The sequence below is a fragment of the Phalacrocorax carbo genome, chromosome 3 (genome assembly GCF_963921805.1).
Source record: "Phalacrocorax carbo chromosome 3, bPhaCar2.1, whole genome shotgun sequence".
NCBI lineage: Eukaryota > Metazoa > Chordata > Aves > Suliformes > Phalacrocoracidae > Phalacrocorax > Phalacrocorax carbo.
The window spans coordinates 122,303,245-122,329,939 of record NC_087515.1 but is presented as its reverse complement, the minus strand read 5'-3'; the positions used below and the strand labels follow the sequence as shown (position 1 = coordinate 122,329,939).

The window sequence follows — 26,695 nt, the reverse complement described above, 5'->3', positions numbered from 1 at the left end:
CCATCCGCTACCCTCCGAGCAGCTAGCTGGCTGCGGTACCAGTTTGCTAGCAAGAGTGGTCTGGGGGAGGGCACGTTTGGTGCCAGAAGACAGAACCAGGGAGAAAAGCTGATCTGGCTGACTCACGGCTGTGGGAGGGCTGTCCAACGTCTTACAAAGCCACTGCTGGGCATGCAGAAATGGCATCATGCAGGAATTACACACCAACATGTGAGCAGGGTTAAGGAGAAAAAAAGCTGCAGAAAAATCTCTTTGCCATACACAAGATGCCCACCAAGAAATTATCCCCAGTTTTCCCTTAAGCTGGTTCCACAGTAATTCTTTTTAGCTGGAAATCCTCCCACTGCCACTAGATCACACTTACCAGTGTCATCAAAGATTTCCAAGCACTTCACTCAAAGCTCCTGCTCCCAAATGGCCCAACCAGTGTAAAAGTGAAGGTAATTCACACCCAGAGAATCCAGGGCTAGGGCAGTGACATGTGCCACGGCATGTGATCATCTCTGCAATGCTCAGGAGCTCTGCCACTGCTCTCTCCCTTTGTAGGATCCTTCACAGCCCTGCTACCAAGAACTTCCTTTACTATCTGTTCTCCACATGAGCATCTTGCACCTTGGTAGGTAGGAAAACACAGAACAGGACTGAGATAGTGAGGAACAGAGGTATAAAAGCCTTTATAGCTTGCCCTTTCTGCCTCCCGTTGTCTTCCCCTCTCTTTTCCATGACACACAGCACCTGCTTTCCTATGTTGTTGAAAACTTTGTTTCATCTGTGTTTAAAACTGTTTTTCAGCCCAAGTCCCAGCCGTGCACAGCGTGTCTCACTGTTTGCACTAGGAGTGTGCAATGGATGTGGGGTCTGCATAAATTAAAGGCTTTCGGTAGGAATGCAAGATCATTATTTTAATAACTGGATTCACTCCTCTCAGAAAACTGGTCAGCAATTTTTCCACCATGACTTTTGTAATAACAGCTGTGCAGAGCTCTGCATAGGGCTCTTTCACCTCTTAATGGCTGAAAAGGTTTAATACAGGTTTTGTTCTTAGATTGCTATTTTCAAAATGTCTAGCACAACCTCACCTGTATAATTGTTTACCAGCTAAGATATGCATGTAATATACATACCCATATACATATAAAGGGCATTAAGTAATTTAAGAACTTTTTAAGATATATTTATTAATATAATTTTCTCCTTACAAAGTTCCTCCCACTTCTACCACAGAACATATATTTAATCAGTTAAAGTTGGTTTAAGGATCTCCTCTCTGTTAAAGCATCTTTCTCTGGCTAGGAAGGTGACACATCTTCTTTACTAAGGTTCATCAATTGTATTCTCTTGCCTTGCTAACATGGCAGTCTCTGAATTTGTTTTAATTCTTGTTACAGATAGCAAGAATACCTATCTGTTGTAAATTCAAAGGGAGAAGTTTGGAGCCCTCCAGCAACTCATACAGCCAGTACACTACAGGGCTCAAAAGACATTTCAGAAAGGCATAGGGATGGCTGAGATTAGAAGATGTTATGTCAGAGTAGAAACACTGCCAAGAGTTAACTGAATATTTAGTAAGGGAAATAATATTTATCTTTCTGTCCACAGAGGAGTAGCTCTTGTAGGAAGGTGGCAAAGTTCTACTGGACTTTCTACCTTTGTTAAGTGGTTGACATCCGTCCCAGATCCACAGTGCTGAGCAGTCATTATTAACTGAAGGGACTTGCAATTGCATCTTCCTTTTCTCTCTACCCAAACAGCCTTCCAATTGCTTCTTTATTGTTATTCACATCACAACAAGGTCTCCAGAAGGCCTGGCACTGCATAAAAGGCCATGTCTCCCAGCAAGTGCTGACAAAACTGAAGAGTGAAATAGCAGGGAGGGAAAGGCATGAAGCAGCTGACCAAGGTTGTCTGAGAGCTCAGTGGAGAATATTTTCTTTGCAGTCTTTGACAAGGCAGCTGCTCTCAGCTGCTCGATGGGAAGGAATAAACCCCACACCCAACAAACCTGCTGTCTACAGCCCCGGTAGGGTGAAGGTGGAATTTACCTCAGGGTCTGATAAGGAAAGTTAAGTTCATAACTGAAGAACAACAATGCAAAAAGAGGACCCTAAACCCCATCCTTGCTTTGAAAGGTTTCTGCTGCCTTTTTGCTGTTTGTTTATGGTGGGACAGCTTGTCCTGGTGCAGGTTAACCTGTTTTCATGTCCCTGGTGCAGTCACGACTCATAGTCAGGCGTTCCTTTTAGGCAAGACAGTTGTCTTAACGCTCGGTCTAGCAGGGCTAAGAAAGAGACTGTTCCTAATGTACTAAACAGAGGAAGGAGTGGAGAATATTCCTAAAAATGCAAGAAAATGCTTCATTTCTTGCCCATGCAGAGCAGGCAGGCTGTCTGGTCATGTTCTCAAGCGCTGATAGCTGCAGGGACATCTCCCAGTAAAGGCACAGCTAACCCGCTGCCGATACCAGCTCTGCCAGCCCCTCCAGGCGAGGTGGGTGAGAAGCCCTTCCTAGTCCCGCTGGACACTACAGAAACACAGCTGGAAAAACAGGACAGGTTTTTGGGTTTTTTTCCATACAAGTTTTCCAACCTGTGAGCCAGAGAGGCTACTTGCCTTCAAACATTATCAGTTTGCTTTCATGATACTAAGCAGCTACTCCGAGCTCAGCCTGCCCAATCCTGCCTTGATGAGAGAGAGGCTTAGATGAAAACTATCTGCAGCCCCCAGCCTTCCTTTTCTGATCCTCTCCCTGCTCATGTTTTATTATTTTGCTTTGACTTAGCAACTTTTGCCAGCCGCAGAGCACTTCAAAGGATCCTGAGCCACAGGCTTGGACTGGGACAGGTGGTATCACAAATGGGTACAGAGCCGCGTTGCCTCCAAGCAAGCATCTGGTCCCTGGAATCAGAATAATCTTATAGTTGAACCGACTTTACTGAACAAATAAACAGTTTGTGGATATTATTGATATGCAGATGCCTACTCTGATGTAGGTGGGTTCTGGTTTTATATCCTCTCTGTCCCATGGAGGTGGTCAGTGCCTCACGGTCATGTAAGGAGGAATTAATCCTAGAGAAGTGGGAACGACTCCACAAATGCAAATGAAGCAAGGCTTATTTAAAAGTACAGCTGTCAGTGTAAGAAAAATTGAGATCTGGCCAGTAGAAAGTCTGCAATTACAGGGTTCAAGATGCTAAGTGAATGCCAGTAACTTTTCTACCTAAGCAATAAAAGATTCAATATCCAGCTGATGTACTTATTACAAATGTGGTAATAGAGATGCCTGTTTTATTTGTTGCTGTTTAGCCTAGTGTTCATAAATGACTGATACTTAATTAATTGAAGGCAATATTACAAAAACCAATCTGCTTACAAAGCCTCCTTTTAACCAGCCATTGTCATATTCATTCTGCTCTCAGAGACCTAAGTTCTGTTTTCTCAGAAAAACTAGCAAACAAACATGAAAAGAAACAGTAAAAGTGAAATACCTGAAAAAATTCTTTCGTGCCTTTTTTTTCCCTCTCTAGGTAAGGACTGTGTTCAGAAATCATTCTCAATTCTTTGCAGTGGGTTTTTTTTTTTTTTTCTTTTTTCTTGATAAGGACAGCAAATGCGCTGGGGTTGTTGGTAAATCAGGGTCATAAACCAATCTCCTTCCTCATATCTGATAGTACACAAGAAGTAATCCCCATGTAATCAATAATTATGTCTGTACCAATAAATAAAATGTGCCTCAGACCATACTCTGGCCCTGGGGGCAGGGGCACAACATATCCAAGCAGACACACAGTTATCCCCAGAACGGAGTAGGTAAACGAAGCAGGAGTGGACCCTTTCCCACGCTAACTCCCAAGCAATGCCCAGGAATTCTCCTGGAAGTCTCAGCTGACAAAAATGATGCTGGGATTTGTTAAAACTTGCAGTTGAACAGTTTATTGTGTGAGGGTCAGTGGACTTGCACTGTTTATCGGTTAGGGCACAATCCAGACCCCAAGGACAGGAACACTGGTTTTTTGTCCTGGGCTGGGGAAAGCATGAGCAATCTTGCTCAGGACGTAGCTCAAAAGCCTGCATCAAGACTTCATACATCCAGCTTTGTTTTCCTGCTCCACTATGGTCTATCTGCATGACCTTGGGCAAGTCACTCCTGGCTGGGCTGCAGACTGCAGCGTAGCGTAGCAAGAACTGTGAGCGGGCTAGAGAGCGTCCCCAAAGCAACGGGAGCAGGTATTTTCGTACAGCTTGGTTCACCTGGTCTTTCAGAAGAGTGAAATAGCCCCTGTGTTGCAGAGTGGATTTTAAACCCATCTCAGGCATTTGAAACCACACTGCAGTCTGTGCTCAGGATGTGAGTGTCATCTCTCTGCTCCTCGTCTGGCGAGTGGAGGGACCAAGACTTCCCGACAGATGTATTCAAGGCTGTAAGTTCTTTCAACACTACAGCAAAAAATGATTAAAAAATCATTACCCTTCACAGCCAGATTTTCTTAGGAAAAGCCAAGCATTTTCATTAGATTTTGCAGCCCAATAACAGCTGTTTCAAATCCAGAGCACTTTGCTGAAACCTGCTTGTACCACTCCCACAAAGTTCCCGTGGAAGACCTGGCAAGAGCTCACCTGCAGCCAGCCTTCAGCCAGCCTCACCTGAGGGAATCGAACCTGCTTGGGCTCCAGCAGGAGACAAGAAGAGGGACAAAGTGAGCACTGCTCACAAGACTTGAGGGAAAGAAAAAAACTACAAGATGTTTTTGCAGCTCCCAGATGGAGCAGGGGAGTGTTTGGAAGAGCTCAACGTTATCATTGTGGTTCCCAAAACAGTAGAGGTTGGCACTTGACCCATGTCAGCTGCAGACCAAACACATATGGGACACCTTCACGGTTTGTAAACCCACCGTATTGACCTTAGCAGAATTTTATTCAATCTGAAGCCATTATTAAAAGACAAAGACAGCACAAAATTTACTAGTAGTAACAAAGCAATGCGTCCTTTGAGAAAATGAGGCAACCTAGAAGATCCTGGTGGATCCTTATGGTGCAGGGATGTTTAGCTGAGAAAGCTCCCAAGACACGGACCAGTGAGTGTGATGAACACTGCTCCACAATGAATAAGGACATCCAGATTTGCCCCTCTTGTTTGCATTTCCATGAGGTCTAGCCGCGACCTCTCCTCCATGTCATGACTCAAGTAAAAAGAAATAAAAACCCTCATAGCTACAGCCACAGGAGTTACTCCCTTTGCTGAACATCACAAGACTGAACTACTCCAGTGGGTGCAGCATCCAAGGTATTTCTGGTTAAACACATCTAGACACCTCAAAACAAACAACACAGGCCGGGGTTTCTACAGTCTTTGCTCAGAGGTGCAGAGAGAGGAAGGTCAGCGAAGAGCCTTGAGCCTAGATTAAATCAATATTTTGGCCATGGCTTGAAGGAGAGCAAGAGACGTTTGCCCACAACTTTCCAACCCTGTAGCTTAGTAGATGGGACAACAGAGATGACAGAGAGGGGGTTCACCTAGGGAATTAGTCTATACAAAGTAGTAATTTCTTCCCAGCAGCTAGAGCCAAAGAGACCAGAGGGACCATAGCTGAAGCCCAGTCCAGGTTCAGGGCTGACCTCAGTCCCACAACAGAGTCCTTACCATACCAGAAAAAGACAAACTGTGGCAAAGTGTGTTTCTTTTTCTCAGTAATCCCAGGAGCTCTCCTTATCCACAGAAATTGGTTGCAATCGTTAGCTTTTCTCTGAAGTGCAGTCACAGATTTTGGCGGCTTTACCTCCCTTCACTGAGAAGTGGGTAGAAAGCTGCCTGCTCTGTCCAGCCTTAAACCTAGGTACTTAAGGGCATTTATTCCTTCATCCAGAAGATGATACATAACAACTACTTGGGGGATTGGAGGTGCCGGGCTGGTATTTGGCAGTGCCCAGAGTCAGACATCTATGTTTTGGGGAAAACTTTCTCTGTGTGAATTATCTAATGACCACTAATGCCAATAAATCTCTAATCCAGACCAGGTTATTTTTTCCTTTGCTTTTAGCTTTAAAAAAGGAGGAGCTGTAGGCACTCCCCTAGTAAAAAAACACACTGCAAGTGACCCCATCCTAGTTTTGCCAAGCTCAGTTAAGGCTTCTCTACACATGAAAATTAATCTGGATTGAGACAGTAGAATGACTATTTTTGTATAAAGCTGGTTTATAATTAAGTTAGTCCAAATTATCAGTGTTCTCCACTGAACTAGCTTATTCTTTATTTTAAAAGCAAGCAAAATGAAAGCAAGCATTTTAATTCTGCAATAGCAGGATTGTCTTCACAGCAAACTAAAAGACAAAAAATTTTCAGGCATAGTTTATCCCAAAGAACTCATGTTTCTGAACACTCCTTGCACTCAGGACTTTCCAGCATCAGCAAGGACATCTTTTCACTTCCACACACTCAACTCAAACAGACACAACCCTGTAAAAAGACATTACTGTAACATCCAGAGCAATGGGACAAAATCCCAGCTGCCTCACCTGGCCCTTTTACTGAAGCAGAAAGACCAGTAAAATCAATCTATTGTCTCTGCTTCAGTGTCTGGGGCAAGGACTGGCTTTAAATGATAACTTCAGGATCTGGCCAGTACTTGCAAGAGCACTACCTCCCTCATCCCTGAGGATCTCTCTGAAAAAAGGGGGACAGGTAACCCCAAAGAGCCTCTCTGGTTTACAAGAAGGACCATATCTTCTTCCCTGTGACCCGAGCCATGAGTAACTAGTGTGCTAGGGATTTTGTTACACTCTATTAAATAAATCCTGCCTCTGGTGCAATGCCTGGGGGAGCATGCAGATACACTGCAATTCACAGAAACTTTCAGCAGCCACCCACAAACTTTGCACCTTATTTGCTCATAGCAGGTTAGTCCTGGTGAATCGGCTTGCTCCAGATGAGAAGGAAAGCAGATGGGTGACAGGGAAATACTCCTGAGACCATTTGTGATGAATTGTTTATTCTTTTATTTGGAAGGACTGAAACTTCTTTCACCTTTTACCTTGTTTCACCTTTGCTGGAAGCCTCTAGCTGATGGGATCTGTCCCAAAACTCCAGCCCCATCCATCAGCAGCAGAGTTAATTATTCTCACACCGAGAGAAAAAATTCCACCTCCCTTCCCCTTCTTTGCATGCAGGTAAAGAAAAAGAAGGCAGGACACCTGGAATCGCTTCTGGCCCAAACCTCCTGCTGCTCCTATGGCACTCGCAGAGGCAGGGAGATACAGAAGCTCACTGTGCATTTGAGGAAAGCCTTTTCTGGCCATATTAAAGATAAATTATCCCACCACAGCAGTGGGGCTGGAAAAGGGGATAGTGAAACCCCAGCTCTCCACCCGCCCACCGACCGACCTGCTGTCCCTTTTCCCCGATGTATTAACCCTTCAAGGCATTGCAAGGTCTCCCGGTCCCAAGGCTGTTCTTCACTCCCTGCTTCTCCTGGTGCGTTAGCGTACAGTCCCCCCACCCTCCCTCCTCGTACAGAACAATAGCAAAGCACCGGTTTCAGCTGCTTCCCGAGGAAAGCCCAGATCACACACATTTAGATATAGAGAGATAGATATGATTATATTTCTCTTTGCTGTTTAGGACAAGAAATGAAGTGCTGCCTCTTTAATTGGCAAAAGCATGCAGTAAGAGCATACCTTTAATTTAGTGTTGGGATAGCTCACTTGCACCCTGGCTGTTGTCTTATTGGAGAGGGCAGCCTGCCTCAGATCCTCTAGCACTGAAATAATATCATCCAGCACGCATTTCTTATCCTGATTTCTCAACACACACAGATGGGAAAAAGTATAATTATAGCCTTTGTAGTTCACCTTCATTTCCAGCACGGCTCGGTGGATCTGCAGGATCACATCAGCCTGATGCAAAATATTGCCTCCGGGTTTGGAGAGGAGAATCACCCTGCCATACCTCCCCGGGGTGTGCAAGTCCGAATAGAGCTGGCTTTTGGATTGATCGAGGGAGAAAAGGCTGCTGGCTAAGCTCCTCTCGATCTTGGCCAGGCTGTGGCTGGGGGCTACCAGGCTCTCCAGGTCAGTGTCAGGCTGGAAGCGGTTGAGCAGGCTGAAGCCGAAGATGATGGTCAGGACTGCGGGCACAGTGAGGAAAAACACCGGATGCCTGCTCACGAATAAGCCCAGCTTGTAGAAAAACGACTGGAGCCCTCTGTGTATCACCTGCCGCAGCATCCTCCACCAGATCCAGCCTGCAGATGCTCCTGGCCGTCTTAGAAAGCACATGTGACATGTGTAGCTCCTTACCCCTTCCTGTCAGTTTCCCTTTCTCTCTCCCTCTCTCTCTACTACTCCTTTAAAAGACTGCAGCAAGTTGCAGCAAGACAGCCAAATATTGATCAATGGGGTGTGTGTGCGCGCGTGTGTGTGTGTGTGTGTCGGGGGTGGAAGGGACCGGGCAGAGGAGGGAGGGGGGTCCTTGCCTTTTTTTTTTTTTTTTCTCTTTCTCTTCTTTTTTTTTTCCCCCCCTTCCTCCCTCCTCCCTCCCCCCCAGCCAACTGGCATCGTCCCCCCCACCCCCCCCCCGCCCGGGTGCCCCCCTTTCGCCGGCGAGGCTCAGGCGTCGCACCGGGAGCGCTGCCGGCTCTGCAGTGCCCGCTCCGCGCAGCCCCGCGGCCGCTCCGCGCAGCCCCGCGGCGGGCTCCGCTCCTCGGGGGCGGTGCGGCGGGCGCGGGTCCCCCCCGCCGCTGCAAAGCGCCGCTGCTCGCTTTCCTCCCTCCACGCACCCCCCCCCCCCCCCACAAGCGTGGAATTTGCCGGGGCAGGAGGATGATGCTGCATTTTAACGGCCCCCGACCCCACCGTGCCCCTCCCTCGCCCCCCACCCCCCCACCCCCCACCCCTCCCACGCCCGGCCGCAGCCGTGGGGCCGCCCCGGGTGCCCCCGCTCCCCGCCGGCTGCCGGAGGAGGGAGAGCTTCGCCCGGAGACTTTGCGAAGCTCTTCCCCACAGCAGCAGCAGCAGCAGCAGCCGCGCTCCGCTCTCCGTCCCCCGGTCCCACGGCTGCTGCATCCCCCCCGCGCCGCACCCAGCTCTGCCCAGCCCCGCTGTGGCCCTTGGAGGGGGGACACGCACCATTCCAGGCAAAGCTCCCAGCCCAGAATCCCACCTCGCCCCCTTCGCCCTTTTGCAGCCCGGGGTGGCCCGGGAGGAGCTGCCCCGTGCTCCTACGAGGGGCAGAGTGACTCCGGGAAGGGCCAGGGGCGAGGGGAGGAAGGGGGAGTGAGCTGCTCCCTTCTGCTGCCCGGCAGCCTGGCCCCTCTCCCCCACACATCCAGCAGCTCCCTGAGCAGTGTCCCAAGGGAGAGGTAGGACGGGGCTCCTGTCACCCTCCAGCTGAAAAAGAGGTTTTTCCAAGCAAAGACACCAGCAGACAATTACATAAGAGGAGAAAAATTCTGCAGCTCCCCGGTCCAAAGGAGAGCAGCAGAGAAAAGCATGCATTTGCAGCAGGAGAGCTGCCCACCGACTCTCCAGGCAGCAAGCTCTGCTCTTCCAGGAGCTTCAGCCAGGACTGCTTGGGACAGCAGATCCAGCCCTAGCAGACCTGACAGCCCCTTGCAGGCAAGGCAGGAGGAAAGGCAGGCTTGTTTTGCTGAGGCTTTACACTTAACTCAGAAGTCTAAGTCGCAGAAATGTAATTCAAAAACAAAACCCCAAAAACAGAGATCTCTGCTCTGCGTCTCCCCCTCCACCAAATTCCTGTTGTATTTTAGCTAGTTTTTTTCAGGCAGAAATTGATTTATTTTGGGACGGGAGCAAGGATGTAATGCAAAGCCTGAGACAGCCAGGTTCTTCTGTGATAAACCCTTACTGAAAAAGGAGGGAAGAGTGAAAACTGGGGAGCTTGAGACTGTCAGTTAGCAGACTTTGCCCGGTCCAGGACTAGGCAAACAGCGGGCTACGCTCAGGTTGAAGTAATTATCAGTGTTGGAGAAAAGCAGCATATTGGGCAGTCCCTTTCATGCTGACACACACACACTTCTGTGCGGATGAACAGGAGATACAAAGAAGGAGCCCATATCTGAGAGTTTTGTAGGGCTGGTGTTAGCTTGCAGAGACATTGATTTGGGTTGGGAGCCTGAGGTCCTGCAGACGTGGAAACATGAAATCATTCCAAGGGATGCAACAGAGACCCTGGGAGCATCAGATTGGCAACCTATCTGACTGAAATCAGTGGCTAAGATTCACAACTGCCTTGGTAAAACTGGCTTAATTTTTAGATATTTGAACAAACGCTGCAAGCACGTCACACCTTTCAAATTCAAGCTCTTTTTCTCTAGTGGCCTAGATACTGCTGACCTGGAGGGGCTTACAAATGTGGGCTGGAGTTCTTGCAGGCAACAAGAAGGAGAGGTCGAAGGTGGAAAACTCTGTGGAAAAGACCCTATCAGCCTCCTATTTGCTCATCTTAAAGCATTACCCATGATGGAAATCTGCCTCAACAACCCCAGGAAATGCTAAGCTCCATTGGTACAAATTACAGCTCTTTGTCTGTTTTATGATGCACTTATGCCGCTGGTTGAGTGCTCCCAGTGAATAAAGTCTAAATGCAAAGGCTTTATTGAGCCTTTGTACTTACACACATAAGCGAGACCTTGAGTGGGAAGTCAGAACCTGATGCCTCATTTCTACACATACAGGTTTATAATAGCCTTTGACAGATTATTCCACCATATCTAAATGATGGGTGCTACTGGCAGAGATACCTGAGCACTGTGGGCTTCAGCACAGGCTGCAGAAGCTCTGCCTGGAGCTTTTGGGTCCTTGGTGCTCATTGCTTCTGTGGCTTATATGGTGTTGGTACCTGGTCTGGCAGGGAGGAAGCTGCACTCCCTTCTCTTGGCTGCCGTGGCCTTGCCTGGTAAGCCCTCCAGAGAGCTGATCATTGCTCAGGAGGTTGGCCAGATCTCCTCTTGACCACAGGAAGAATTCAGGAACAGCGTACAGGCAGTCCGGGCCACCCTAAGAGGAGCAGGTCCCTCTAGTGCCTAAATAAGATACGGCAAATGACGTTTCTTTCTGCAGCTTTTCTAGTCTTGGACAACTTCTCTCTGCCAGGATGCTGCAGCGGAGCGTTCAGACACGGCATTGCTGAAGAGCAGACCTTGCAAAGAGAGGGCAAGAAATACGTGCAATGAAAGGTGTGACTGAGCACATGCTGCTTCCTTCCTGAGCAGGAAAATAAAGCAATATTGCCAAAGGGCACTGGGAGCTGGCCTTGCCTGTCCGCCGGAGTACACAACAACAAAGTATGATCTGGCATTAGTGCCCCCACAGGTAATGTGGATGATAAAGTGACCAATGCATTATGTTGGTCACATCAAGTGGCAAAATCCATGGAGGATCTAAAAAGTCAGTATGAAGTATGTCTCAGAAACCAGTAGGGCATCAGCACCTTTACTGAGAACCGAGCTGGGTTATGCTGATATTTATATCCTCCCTGGTGTCATCCAGTGAATCCTTTTTAAAGGGGAATAACTGGCACGTCAGGGATGTTAGCTGGGGGAACTGAATGATGGTTCACAGAGTCTGGATCCCAGAGAAATAACATACCACAGAGAGATTTGAAACACTCAGAAATCTTTGAAACAAGATTCAGCTTGGAAAAAATGCAGCTGTATATGGGGAAAATAATTAGAATTGCCTACTCCCAGAAAGGAGACAACTTTGGGAACAAATGATTTGGTACAAAAAAAAAAAAAAAAGGATTAGAGCACAGGGCAAGGTAGACATGGTTTTGGATAAAACGTTGCATAACAGAAAGTCAAAGCAACACAAATTTACTTGCAGAGATCACAGAATCACAGAATCACAGAATGGTGGGGGTTGGAAGGCACCTCTGGAGATCATCTCATCCAACCCCCCTGCTTGAGCAGGCACCCCCAGAGCAGGGGCACAGGAACGCGTCCAGGCGGGGGGTGAATGTCTCCAGGGAAGGGACCCCACAGCCTCCCTGGGCAGCCTGTGCCCCTGCTCTGGCACCTGCACAGGGAAGGGGTTTTGTCTCATGTTTAAGTGGAACTTCCCGTGTTCCACCTTGTGCCCGTTGCCCCTTAGCCTGTCATTGGGCACTAATGAAAAGAGTCCGGCCCCATCATCCTGACACCCACCCTTCAGACATTTATAGGTATTGATGAAATCCCCCCTCAGTCTTCTCTTCTCCAGGATGAACAAACCCAGGTCTCTCAGCCTTTCCTCATAAGGGAGATGCTCCAGTCCCCTCATCATCTTGGTAGCTCTCCGCTGGACTTGCTCAAGCAGTTCCACATCCTTAAACTAGGGGGCCCAAAACTGGACACAGCACTCCAGATGTGGCCTCACTACCGCAGAGTAGAGGGGGAGGATAACCTCCCTCGCCCTGCTGGCCACACTCCTTTTAATGCAGCCCAGGATACCGTTGGCCTTCTTGGCCACAAGGGCACAGTGCTGGCTCATGGTCACCTTGCTGCCCCCCAGCACTCCCAGGTCCTTCTCAACAGAGCTGCTTTCCAGTAGTTCAGCCCCAGCCTGTACTGGTGCATGGGGCTGTTCCTCCCCAGGTGCAGGACCTTGCCCTTGCTCTTGCTGAATTTCATGAGGTTCCCCTCAGCCCAGCTCTCCAGCCTGTCCAGGTGTCGTTGGATGGCAGCACAGCCTTCTGGTGTATATCCTAAAGCAGTGGGGGGCTGTGTTCATCTCAGAGGGTTACTGAGACACAAGAAGCTTGTCAATAGTTTAAATAAGAATTATCAGTGGGCTCAAGGGGTTGGCATAGGGGCACTGATTAGGTGTTGAAGAAGGTAGAGCCAGGTGCCTGAGAGCCAGATTGCTCTACATTGATTCACAAGCAAGCAAAGCTACAACAGTCCTATTGACATAGTGATTTTAAGTTGTTATGGTTTAATAGCTGGGTGGATATAGTAAAAATTAATGGTACAAAAAAAAATTAAATAGTAAAAAATCCCAGAGTAATAATTTAGAATAACCACAGAGGCTGTGTATATAAGAGTAAATATAATTGACTTCAGACTGATTAGCAGTTCATGTTCATACAGTTATATCAACTTGGCTGTGGATGTTGTCTACCTGGACTTTAGTAAAGCCTTTGATACTGTCTCCCACAGTGTCCTCCTAGAGAAGCTGGCAGCTCATGGCTTGGACGGGTGTACTCTTCATTAGGTAAAAAACTGGCTGGATGGCCGAGCCCAGAGAGTTGTGGTGAATGGAGCTAAATCCAGTTGGAGGCCAGTCACGAGTGGGGTTCCCCAGGGATCAGTGTTGGGGCCAGTTCTGTTTGATATATTTATCAATTATCTGGATGAAGGAACCGAGTGCGCCTTCAGTAAGTTTGTGGATGACAACAAGTTGGGCAGGAGTGTCGATCTGCTTGAGGGTAGGAAGCCTCTGCCAAGGGACCTGGACAGGCTGCATTGATGGGCTAAAGTTGACTGCATGAGGTTTAACAAGGCCAAGTGCCAGGTCTTGCACTTGGGTCAAAACAACTCCAGGCAACACTGCAGGCCTGGGACATTGAGGTGCTGGAGAGTGTCCTGGGAAGGGCAATGAAGCTGCTGAAGGGTCTGGAGCACAAGTGTGCTGGGGAGCGGCTGAGGGAGCTGGTGGTGTTTAGCCTGGAGAAGAGGAGGCTGAGGGGAGACCTTATCAGTCTCTACGGCTACCTGAAAGGGGGTTGTAGTGAGGTGGGTGTTGGTCTCTTCTCCCAAGTCATTAGTGATAGGACAAGAGGAAACGGCCTCAAGCTGCATCAGGGGAGGTTTAGATTGGATATTAGGAAACATTCCTTTACTGAAAGAGTGGTCAGGCATTGGAAGAGGCTGCCCAGAGAGGTGGTAGAGTCACCATCCCCAGAGGTATTTGAAAGACGTGTAGATGTGGCTCTCTGGGACATGGTTTGGGAAGCGTGGGGGTGTTGGGTTGCCTTGACAATGCTGGAGGTCTTTTCCAACCTTTTCCAACCTTAATGATTTTCTGATTCTATGATTTTGTACCTTTACATGGGAAAGAAAGCTCTAGTATGATAGTGAATTTAGTTTTAGAAATGTGGATGTTAAGAGAAAATCCCTTCTTATCAATTCTCATTTAAGTTCTGAACTTCCTTGATCTGCAGAGCCAGCACTACACAGAAGCCAGGCAGGGAGGGTGGGGATGGAAAGAGGGAGACAGAGGGGCCCTGTGTGCAGTAATGGGGGATGAGGCACTGGAAAAAGATGTATGAGCTGGGATAACCCTTCAGGGGGAAAAACACAAAACTGTGGTTTCTGTTTTTGCATTTTCTGTTTTGTTTTTGTGCTATGTGGTAGTTTTGAAAATAGTTGAGAATACTCTGCCAGCTGCAAAAATGGAGGGTATGAAACAGTGAGGTGCCTCTTGAGGAGGATGTCAGGCCCTGAGGGACCAGAAGCCTTCACCCGTAGACTCTGGAGATTTTAAGCAGAAACACCTGAGACTGATGAAAAGCATCGACAGTCAGGCCGTCAGTAAAGACGCAGGAGGCTGTAGTCGTAATAACAAAAGGAGTAGATGCTAAAGAGCCCTTGAAACCTTTGTATGGCAGGAGGCAAGTATCAGATCCTTTATGTATTGATATATTTTAAAATGTTCAGTGTTACTATAAAGTTTTCTTCCCCCAATTAGGTGTTACTTCCTTAAGTAGTTACAGAGCAGTTGGTGAAGTTGCTAAAATATTACTCACATAAATAAAGATTGCCAAGCCATGGTTTTCAAAGTGTTAATATTTGTTGAATAAAATTGGTCAATACTTTCACATATGAAAAACAGATTTTGAAAAATATTTGTCATAAACCCACTGTTTTATTCTACATTCAGCAGATTGTTTTGTCTCTTCTACAACAAAAAGGTCTTTTAGTTTTGAAAAGCAAAACATGTCAAGTCAAAAATCAAGCTTTGGGAACAGATTAAAATATATATTTTTTAAATGATTAATTCTGCAAATGTTTTTAAGTTTCAGTTTTCCACCAAAATTTTGAAGTTTTCTTGGTAAATTATTAGAAAGAAATAAACAGGTTTTGCTCCTGTTTAGATTTTGGGGTTTTGGTTGCAAAAATGTACTTGCCATTTTCTAAGCAACTATAGATAATACATACTGTTATCTGATAAAGCCCCCCAGTGTCAGAAAGGAGCTGTAAGACCTATGACAAGTAAGAGCATCATAAAGTGCGTAATGCTAATGTATTATGTTTCTTGAGAGGACTGAAAAATTAAAATGCTGAAAGAAGACAGCTTGCAAAGATGGCTGGGAGCAGCAGGCAGTTAAGTAATATGTTGTGTGTGGGTGGGGAGGTTAAGTTGTGGTTTTGTTTTCTTTTGTGAGACAGAAAATATTGATTCAGCTGGAGAAAATGGAAATGACTGAGGAAGCTACCTCAGATGAGTGAAAAAAATCAAGCAAATACGCTCCCACATGTGTTTCTCCTTATCACTTCTGCAGAAATTAGACCCCATCTTTTCAGCTCTTGTTACTGTGCTTCCTACTATCACAAAAAGGTAACAATGAATATTCATTTCTTCCATCGCCATATGTCTTTATTTTCATGTCCCTGCCTATTTGGGAAAAGTACTTTGGAAACAAAGGTGTCTGCTACATCTCTAGATGGAGATCTGTGGAACTGTAAATTATACCTGCTATCTGTGTCCTCCTTATGGGCTTTATACAGAGACCGTATCTATTCTGTGGGTTTTCAAGCTGACCAGTGAAGCTACTGTGATGTATTTTGAATGCTACAGATCCAAAGGAAGCTGGAAAAGACACTCCTAAGCACAGGAATCACAATAAGAAAATAGATGGTATTCATTCTTGGTCTGACAATATCTTGGACACTTGCCTTGCATTATTTCACCTCTTCATTGAGAACAGAGGGTAGTGTTGTTATTTAGCCCAAATCAGAGGGTGGTGCCAAACGGCAGTGTTAGTTTCTGTTTACAAAGGTGGTTTCAGAATGGAAAAGCAAGGCAATACTATAGGTCTTGTGGAAGAGACCTCCTTCCTAAAACATCCTCCTAAGGGGCTTCCTGCTTCTCCTTTATTGTAGGCTAGCTCTGCTAATTCTGTCAGCCTCAGACGGCCTTTTTGGAGGTGGCCTGAGATGGCCTTTGCTGTGAGACCTGTGAGAACAGGGCTGAATGCAGTAAGAGAAGCTGCTACAGAAACTGATGGGAAGGAGCAAAGTGCAGTCCACTTAATGACTTTATTTCTTTAGACTAACATATGCAATACCTTTCACCTAGTGGTCTTGTTGGCTGTTTAATGACATGAAGGGCATCGTGGTTTCAACAAGAGGTAAAAAGGAACATGAAAACTAATGAATTTATTACCTAGGAAAAGAGTCTTAAGATAAAGTATTTTATTATTCCTAAAAGCTGCGTTGCCTTAAGCTACTGATAATAGAGAACCAGAGAATGTTTCATGAAGAGAGTACCATGGTCATGAGTCCATGCAAAACGTCCCAGTTCAGTTTATTTCTGTCTGCCTTTTAAAGAGTAATGCAGAATTGAAAAAAAAAAAACCAAAACAAAAAAAACCCAAACAAAATAAAAAACCCAAAACCAAAAACGCCCAAAGCAAAGCAAACCAGTGGGACAGTGGCTGCAGGAGTGTGAAGCATTTGAATGCTACCTGGAGGGGATCTGGTGGTGTTCCTGCCTCTACCACAGAGTTCCTATGGGGCGCTACTCAAATGGCTTAGACCCAGCAGGGCTGGAAGTCTCCTGTCAACTTGAGATCACCAGGTCTATTTTGGCAAACCACTGATTGTTCCCAGCCACAGTTGTGATGGGTGTTGAGCTGTGCATATGACTATCCTAGTAAAGTAAGCAGTTCCAGGGCCCATTTTCTACCAGCTGGCACAGCCTGGCGGTGTCTATAGCATTAAAACATCTCAGTCTCCAGAATAGGGTAGCTGCATCCAAAACCACAGCACAGAACAGTCCCTGGGTGGTGCTGGATCCTGACCCACACTCAGGAATGTGTTGGGAAAGTGCTGGTGGTTTTGAACCAAAATCATTCCAGGCACCATTCTAAAAATTGAAGAAAATAGGTGATTGCATACCAGTGCTTGGGAATGTTCCCTGGCACCATTCAATCTACTGATAGAGGTAATTATAGGATGGGATTTGCCTAATCAAATATAGATGCCTACATCTGAGACAGTTGTCTGGGTCTGCCCCAGACAATGTCTAGTCAATGAAGAGAAACACTTGGGCATAATTTCTCTGATCATACGAGATCTACTCATCATTAAGTGGATGTATAATAATGGTCACATGGATTGCACCATGAAGGCTGCATTAGATAACACTGACTGTAAGAGGAGCCCAGAAAGACTAGGTCACTACATTATGAAAAACATAGACCAATATAACCAACACAGGGCAATTATGCTCCAAATGTAGGTATTGTAGACAGTGCTAGAAGCAAAACTGGGCAAAAATCTGTGGCAGAACAGAGATTCAGTCTTAAACTCGTAACAATCCCTGAACTGTCTTTTCCTATATTTTATTAAACTTCTATCTTCCTACACTTCCTCAGGTTTTATCTTCTGGGTGCTTTCACAAGGTGTGACTAAGTCTGTGTATATCTGAACATACAGGGGCCTGATCCTGTTTGCAGATCCCTTGGCAGCAGTGTAAAAGCAATCGTAACAATTTGCATTTATACACTTCCTTCCATCTGATAGCCTCAGAATGCTTTACAAATACTGATTGATTATGTTTCACATTACTCCTATGGGATGGCTATAAAATAGAAAAATAGAAGAGTGGATTATGAATAACTGGAACTGAGAGACAGTCAAAGAGAAAAGAAAAGCATATCATTAGAAAAAGGGCCATTACTTTTCCTTAAAACCAGGAACTCAGTGATTTTGTCCCTATTTATACCAGCTGGAAATTAATCTTTCATGCCCCAGACTCCTGGAAAAGCATGAATTTAATTCAGGATGTATCCTGGCCTTAATAAAAACTCTGGATGCTCTTAACTTTTGACACAGTATATGTACTATGTAGAGTAAAGGCGATTCTCATGTGTGGTATCAGGTTTTTGTTGCACTGGACTAATTTAATGGACTTAATAGCAAGAAAGGCTGCTTAACCAATACCTGGTGAGTGAACAATAAAGATTCCCCTATCAGTAGGCACTATAGATTTATATAGACCAAGTGGCTTCACAGGGAATGTGTTCCAGTTTATCTGACTCAGTGTCAAGTTCCTCCCAAAAGAAGTGCTGAAATTCCCAACGTGGTGCAGTGGAGATAGGCAGGGTGCTCTGGAGACCTCCAAGGAGAAGTCTTGCCTGCCTAAATTTAATCACCTAAATTAAAGTAGATCTTCCTTTTGAGGTCTTCAGGGCACCTGTCATCACTACTTACCTGGGAACTCGGGTACTTACAGTGGGACTGCTCCTATAGGAGCCAAAAATAAAGCTGTTGCTTAGAGAGTCAACCCAGGCAAACTGGATCCCCCCTAAAGAAAAGGTGTATTAGAAAAATCATATGCAAGCGTTGGGGTGTCAGTGAAAGGAAAACCTGTGTCCTTCAACAAAGACTCACCTCCCTGCCCTATTTGCTAGCTTGCTCTCTGCAGAGGTTGCAGTCCCTTTCCTGACACACCACTGCTCATGTTGAGTGATTCACATGCTAAGCCCTGAGAATCCTCCTCCCTGCTCCTCCTCATTGTTGGCTACATAACCTTGTCTGGGATCAACTTGCTGAGTGATGCTTATTGCTGTGCACCGTTGCTCCAATCTCTGCATTATTTAGCATGCTGACAGCCTCTGTATTATCTGCAAATATTACCAATGGTGATTGCAAACTGCCTTTCAGAAGTATGGGATAGCAACAGACATAGCAACAGTCCATGCAGAACCCTACTAAGAGCATCCTCTCACCATTATGGTTTCCCATTGAGAAACCCTTTTGCAGGTTTGTGAATTAGCCCATTCTTAATCTCCTTAACATGTGCCTTATTGATATTATGTGGAGCTAATTTTTAATCAAAGTGTTATGCAGCAAAATATCAAACACCGCACAGAAGTCTAAATAGATTACGTCTTTGTTGTTACCTTAATTAGCCAGCCTTGGAAAACCATCAAATATTTAAATCTCATTTATTTTGTGAGACATGTTTTCTATAAAATTTTGGTGACTAGTATTAATTAATTCTATTCCCTATCACTTATTTATTCTTTATTAATTTTGCCTTTTTTCCCTGTATCAGTTCTGTTATTGATGTTACACTGGCTTTCACAGGAGATCTCATTCATCATTTGCTATTGACACACATCAGCAGGTTTCCCACCCTTTAGAACATCCCCTGCATTCTGTTCTTTTAGAAATTGCTTTTCTAGAAACTCTCAGGCATGAAAGTTGCCTCAGCCTGCAATTTTTCCTATGTTTTGATACATAGCCTCTCTAGTTTTTCATGATTATGTTGAGTAGCTGTGTCAAAAGCAGGGGTGTCATTTCAGACAACTTCTATGGGAGTTGAAGAACACAGAGGAAAGGAGAGAGCTAGCAACTGCAGGAAAAATGCTGCAGTCCCAAATGAGCCTGGTAGTTTTGAAGTATGAGAATGAGTACAGAGAGCTAGAATAGTAAGATCGATACTTAGTTATGACCTGGCATGAACCGCACCTGTCCATTGAAAATGTAAGTCACTTCAGTCCCAGCCCACCCACTACACAAATGCTACCCCCCTTCTTCCCCTCTTTTCTGCATGTGCATTTAAGGTTCTCTAAAAGCTTCCACTTTAACCAGCTTCTTCTGCCTTTGATGGATAGATAATGAAGAATGGAGGTTGAAGAGGTAGATGAAGCATTCTACAGGTGACTAGCAGAAGTCTCACAATCGCTAGTCCTTGTTCTCATGGGAGAACTTACGGGAGTCCTTGTTCAACTTACGGGACTTCTGCTGGAAATACAACACAGCAGAGAGGAAACAGTCTAGGAGGTTCCTGGAGTGTGGGGAGATAACTTCCTGACGCAGCTGGTAAGTGAGCCTGTCAGGAGAGGTGCTTCACTTGACCTACTGTTCACAAACAGAGAAGGACTGGTGGGAGATGTGGCGGTTGGAGGCCATCTTGGGCTTAGTGACCATGATATGTATGAGTTCTCAATTCAAACATGGGGTGTCAATTCTCAATTCAAAAAAGGGAGGTCAGCAGAACCACTACCATGGACTTACGGAGGGCAGACTTTGGCCTGTTCAGGGCACTGGTTGACAGATTCCCTTGGGGGGAAGTCCTGAAGGGCAAAGGAGTCCAGGAAGGCTGGGCTTTCTTCAAGAAACAAGTCTTGAAGGCGCAGAAGCAGGCTGTCCCCAGATGCCACAAGACTAACTGATGGGGAAGACGACCGGCCTGGCTGAACAGAGAGCTTTTGCTGGCACTCAGGAAAAAAGAGTCTACCACTTTTGGAAGAAGGAGTAGGCAACTCAAGAAGAGTACAGGGATCTCATTAGGTCTTGCAGAGACAAAATTAGACAAGCAAAAGCCCAGCTAGAAGTCAGCCTGGCCACTGAAATCTACAAATACATTAAAAGAAAGAGAGCCAAGAAGAACCTCCAGTCTCTGTTGGATGTGGGGGGGAACATTGCCACCAAGGATGAGAAGGCTGAGATGCTTAATGCCTTCTTTGCCTCAGTCTTCAACCATCAGACCAGTTATCCCCAGGGTATTCAGCCCACTGAGCTGGAAGACAGGGACAGATGGCAGAATAAACCCCACAAAATCCAGGAGGGAGAAGTTTATGACCTGCTGAGCCCCCTGGACACTTGCAAGTCTATGGGGCTGGATGGGATCCACCTGAGAGTGCTGAGAGAGATGGTGGAAGAGCTTACCAAGACACTCTCCATCATTTATCAAGAGTCCTGGTTAACAGAGGAGGTCCCAGACGACTGGAGACTTGCCAATATGATGCCTATTTACAAGAAGGGCCAGAAGGAGGATCTGGGAAATCACAGGCCAGCCAGCCTGACCTCGGTACTGGGGAAGTTTATGGAGAAGATAACCTTCAGTACACTGCCCAGGTATGTGGAGGACAATGAAAAAATCAGGCCCAGTCAGCATGGCTTCATGAAAGTCAGGTCCTGCCTGAACAACCTGATCTCCTTCTGCGACAAGGTGACCCACCTGGTGGATGAGTGAAAGGCTGTGGATGCTGTCTGCCTGGACTTTGATATGATCTCCCACAGCATCCGCCTAGTGAAGCTGGTGGTTCATGGCTTAGACGGGTGTATGCTTCACTGCATAAAAAACTGGCTGGATGGCCGAGCCCAGAGAGTTGTGGTGAATGGAGCTAAATCCAGTTGGAGGCCAGTCACAAGTGGGGTTCCCCAGGGATCAGTGTTGGGGCCAGTTCTGTTTGATATATTTATCAATTATCTGGATGAAGGAACCGAGTGCGCCTTCAGTAAGTTTGTGGATGACAACAAGTTGGGCAGGAGTGTAGATCTGCTTGAGGGTAGGAAGCCTCTGCCGAGGGACCTGGACAGGCTGCATTGATGGGCTGAGGTCAGTTGTATGAGGTTGAACAAGGCCAAGTGCTGGGTCTTGCACATGGGTCACAACAACTCCATGCAACGCCCCAGGCCTGGGGCAGAGGGGCTGGTAAGTGCCCGGCAGAGAAGGCGCTGGGGGTGCTGGCTGACAGCCGGCTGGGCATCAGCCAGCAGTGCCCGGGTGGCCAAGGAGGCCACCAGCCCCTGGGCTTGTGTCAGCACTGGTGTGGCCAGCAGGAGCCGGGCAGGGATGGGGCCCCTGTGCTCGGCACTGGTGAGGCCCCACCTCAAATACTGTGTTCAGTTTTGGGCCCATCAGAACAAGAAGGACATTGAGATGCTGGAGAGTGTCCAGAGAAGGCAACGAAGCTGCTGAAGGGTCTGGAGAGCAATTCTTATGAGGATCAGCTAAGGGCACTGGCACTGTTTAGCCTGGAGAAGAGGAGGCTGACGGGAGACCTTATCGCTCTCTACAACTACTTGAAAGGAGGTTGTAGTGAGGTGGGTGTTGGTCTCTTCTCCCAAGTTACTAGTGATAGGACAAGAGGAAATGTCATCAGGCTGCACCAGGAGAGGTTTAGATTGGATATCAAGAAAAATGTCTTTACTGAAAGAGTGGTCAAGCATTGGAACAGGCTGCCCAGGGAGGTGGTAGAGTCGCGATCCCAAGAAGTGTTCAAAAGACGTGTAGATGTGGCTCTTCAGGACATCGTTTAGGAGGCATGGAGGTGTTGGGTTGATGGATAGACTTGATCTTAGATGTCTTTTCCAACCTTAATAATTCTATGATTCTATGATGGATCCTAGCCCTCGCAAAAGACCTCATGTTTATAAGTGCTGTTATATATGAGGGCCTGCCTTCCTCTCAGCCCACATCCACTCTTGCAGTAATCTGATACTATTGTTATCCCAGAGAAAGGAAATCTTTGATGGTTTAAATCATCTCATGAGGGAATGGACACTGCTATACATCAAACGCATTAACATTTTCTTAGATTGGATCCTTTAGCAAGATGGGCGTTTTAAGAAACTGCTTTTCTCCCTTACTCGTTACAAGTCTTAAGAGGCTTTAACTATTTGGTAGCATTTTTCCTTCCATTTTCAGCAAAAGGGTCAGGTGTAATCAAATCAGAAGGCTAAAAAAGTGAATGCCAGAAAAAAAGGAATAAAAATCAAAGTAGAACAAAAATAGAAGAGGTTGTAGAGAACATTTAGATTAATTTAAACTGATTCTCATATAATTTATGGAAAAGTATCTTAGTGTTATTGTCAGGTGTCTGTGAACTCCTGGAAGCCTGATGAGCTCCCATAAGATAGGAAAAAACAATTACTGTGGACTTCTAAAAATGAAAAGTAGGAATAGAAGGCAAAAAGGTATTGAACAGCCAGCAAAACATGTATAACTGAACAATAACTATCTGAAAGCAGGTAGGGAGAAATAAGCAGTAATGTGGTATTGTTAAGAAATATAAAATAGTGTCAACTGAAATGAATTTCCTTCTATGGCAACCTTCAGGATAGGTAACAAACAGTAGTTAAATACTTGACTTTAGAATGTCTACTGGCATTGTCTCATATCATTTTCTCACAAACAAACTGGAGAAAGATACTTCTGATAAAACCAAAAGTAAGGTGGGTGAAAAATTGGTTAGAAAATGACTGCCTGAAAGTAATTATCATTGGTTCCTTTTCCAAATGGATGTACTGTGAAAAATTTCTCAATACTCTTTCTTTGGTCAGGTATTACGAAATATATTAAGTTAAGCCTTAGATATTCAAATGGGGAGTATGAGTATTATACTTGCAAAAGGAATCAATTGGGGTGAAGGCTGAAAGGAGTGGAGAATGGAACAGGGTGGAAGAAATACATGCAATTCAACTAAGTATATGTTTGTCCACTCAGATAATAATAGCCTTAAGACAGGATATAGAATGTCTGGATTCAAAGGTATTTCTGAATAAAAGTGGGGTTTTACTGCATCACAATATGGACATGGTGTAATAAAATTGGGCAGTTTCCTAACTGGCCAAATATCATGTCAGGTGTATCTGTAAGACATGTCACATAATCCTTCTGCTTACACTTTAAGGCCTGATGTGGTTTAGCCCCGGTGTTGTTGCAGGTTATAAAGAGATGAACTAGTGTTGTGGTTAAACCCCAGCCGGCAACTAAGCACCACACAGCCACTCACTCACTCCTCCACAGTGGGATGGAGGAGAGAACCAGAAGACTAAAAGTGAGAAAACTCGTGGGTTGATATAAAGACAGTTTAATAGGAAAAGCAAAAGCCAAACACACCAGCAAATCAAAACAAGGAATTCATTCACTATTTCCCATGGGCAGGCAGGGGTTCAGCCATCTCCAGGAAAGCAGGGCTCCATCACGCGTAACGGTTACTTGGGAAGACAAACATCATCACTCCAAACATCCCCCACTCACTTCTTCTTTTTCCAGCTTTATATGTTGAGCATGATGTAATAGGGTGTGGGAAAACCCTTGGGTCAGTTGGGGTCAGCTGCTCCAGCTGTGTACCCTCCCAACCTCTTGTGCACCCCCAGCCCACTTGCTGGTGGGGTGGGGTGAGAGGCAGAGAAGGCCTTATGCTGTGCAAGCCCTGCTCAGCAGGAACAAAAACATCTCTGTGTTATCAACACTGTTTCCAGCACAAATCCAAAACACAGCCCCATACTAGCTACTATGAAGAAAATTATCTCTATCCCAGCCAAAAGCAGTACACCAGGAATATACTTGATTTGGCCAGTGTAAACGGTGTTCCAGACTTCAAGTTTTAAGTCAGAGGTCACAACTCAAGGACCAGATGCTGTTTGGTAAATCTAATCTCAGTGCTGTTTCATGATAGCTGGTCTACTCTGAGCTTTAATTTCCTCCTATTGGCCAAAAAAATCCAAACAAAAAAGCCACCTGTGTTATTTGTTAAAGGACTGTTTCCATCACTTATACTTTAGAAACCATAAAGAGACAAAGTTGGGTGTTTATCTTTAGGCAATGTGACTGTTAGTCTTCTCCCACCCCGAAGTGGGCAAAAAGCATGAATGCCTATGTACTTTCCTCATCTTGCAGAAACCTCTATCATTGTGGTAGTGCTCTTTGCTTCTCTCCCTTGCAAATTCAGGTCTGTATGATAGAAAGTTTCAGGCATCAGTGCTCACTTCCCTCACACCAGTTACCCAAGGAAGAGCTGCAAAATGCATCACACTGACTGCACTACAGGCAGGTTCCACTGCAAGGCATGAGATATCATACCTCAGCAAACCACGAATTGATGGTTCAGTCAATATTTTTCCTCTGATGTTCTTTGCTGAATTTAATTATTGAGTTTGACTTCAAGATTCTGTCATCATCAGCATGAAAATGATCACCTGAGAAACTTACTGCAGCAGAAACCTCATCATTTGATATGAATGGCTTGCAATTAAATGGCAATAAAAGGTAAACAAAACTTTTTTAAAATAAATTTCTCTCTGTTTAAATATTTCTGGTTCTATTTCCTCAGAGTCAAGTTGCCCATCTGAAATGTCAGTGGCTATAAAACCAGCTAGGTGCCTCTTTCACCTTTGCTGAGCAGATTCCAGTTACACACTGTCCCATGTTGAGGGAGTGTGAAGTAGAATTTCAGTAAACTAATTGCACAGGGCTCTGCTGTAAGCTGACCTGATTGCCCTCTCTTTGCTGTGAATGGCTCCATCTTGCCAAAAGGAGACAATTAGGCTGTCTTGTAGGAATGCCGTGCCAAGATCATGAAGTACTTTGAATACTAGGACCAACTTATCGAATGCTATGTGACACTCTGAGACTATCACACTCCTTCCTCTTCCCAACCATTTATGAGATTTCTTCCTAATCCTAAACCTTCTTCCCTCTGCAAACTTCTCAGTTCTTCATGCTTTATCTATCTACTTTCCTCTTGAGATGGTACTGCTCAAGAAAATGCTCCTTGCAGTATGCACATGCAAAGACAAAGAACAAAGGGGGCGTGATGGTCTTTTTCAAATATATGGAAAGTGGATACAAAAGAAGGAATGATTAATGTGTTTTGCATGTCCTTGGTAACTAGACAACATGTAATAAACCTCAGTGAGCAGGTTGTTGGATATTGCACCAAAACGTTCTAACACAGAGAACAGGTAAGCACTAGCACTGACTGCCCAGAGAGGCGGTCCAGTCTCCAACACTGGAAGGTTTTATGAGTCTGCTATGAGCTTCCCAGTAGTCCCTGTCTTGAAGGTCCTCCTAACAGAGGAGTACGACTGCAAAGCTGTGGAGCACATCATATTTCTCCAATCTCACCCTCCTCAGGGATTAAAAAAAAAAAGAAAACCTGAATGGTACAATTTTTTCTTAAAACAGGAGAAGAATGAAAAAACTTTTGCAATATATACACATATATATATATGTTCTTATGTTCACCTTCAGTGGTCGGCAGAATCTGGGACACACTTTTGCAAATATTGGTTATTCTCTATCTATACGCATTTACATAAGAAAATCCACAAAATAACCCAGAATAACCTCATTTAAGTTCTTTATTTTTTCATTTCTCTTTTGCTGAAAAACATGAATGACAAATTTCTTATTTTCTAAAGATGTAATTAACTTCCCCTCCCCCTGCATTGTAAGAGCCAAATAGCTTTCACATGGATCCAGGAATTTAATTAAAGTACAGAAACCAAGGTTTTTGAAAATCATTTTTATTAGTTAAATAAAATTATCTTAAATGTCCTAGATGCATAAGCAGTGTTTGGGAGCTTTTGGCGACATGTTTTGCATCTAGGATGAAATTAAACTATAATCTGTACAAATAAATTGAACAGATTGCTTCAGAACTCCAGAAGATTTACCATAGCATCACAGTATCAGGTCTCATCCTTCCAGATGGGAATAAAGAATTTTCTCACTTCTTTAATTCCTAGTTGATTTCTTTACTTTGAACATGCTAGCACTTAAATAAGTTGACTATGTCAGTGGTATAAACAGAAAATACTCTGCACTAAAACAGAGCTTAGTGGCATCAGCATTAATCTAGCTCTTTAACAAATCCACTTCCTGCTACTTGCTCAGTGCTTTTCACAGGTTAAATGGTTTCACATTTTTATAACTTTGATAAGAACTCTGAACTACT

The 26,695-nt window shown here is 45.2% G+C and overlaps 1 protein-coding gene across 2 annotated transcripts in view; it reads right to left on the bottom strand.

Moving 5' to 3' along the window:
* The window catches only part of PTCHD4 (patched domain containing 4), a 92,173-nt gene extending 83,785 nt beyond the window's left edge, over positions 1-8,388 (bottom strand). The window contains exon 1 of one of the 2 annotated variants that reach the window (XM_064448645.1): positions 7,669-8,388. In XM_064448645.1, coding sequence (XP_064304715.1) covers positions 7,669-8,268 — 600 coding nt within the window. In that variant the 5' untranslated portion in view covers positions 8,269-8,388. The remainder of the gene's footprint in view (positions 1-7,668) is intronic. The other variant, XM_064448646.1, reaches the window with a different exon arrangement.
* Between the last annotated feature and the right edge of the window lie 18,307 nt (positions 8,389-26,695).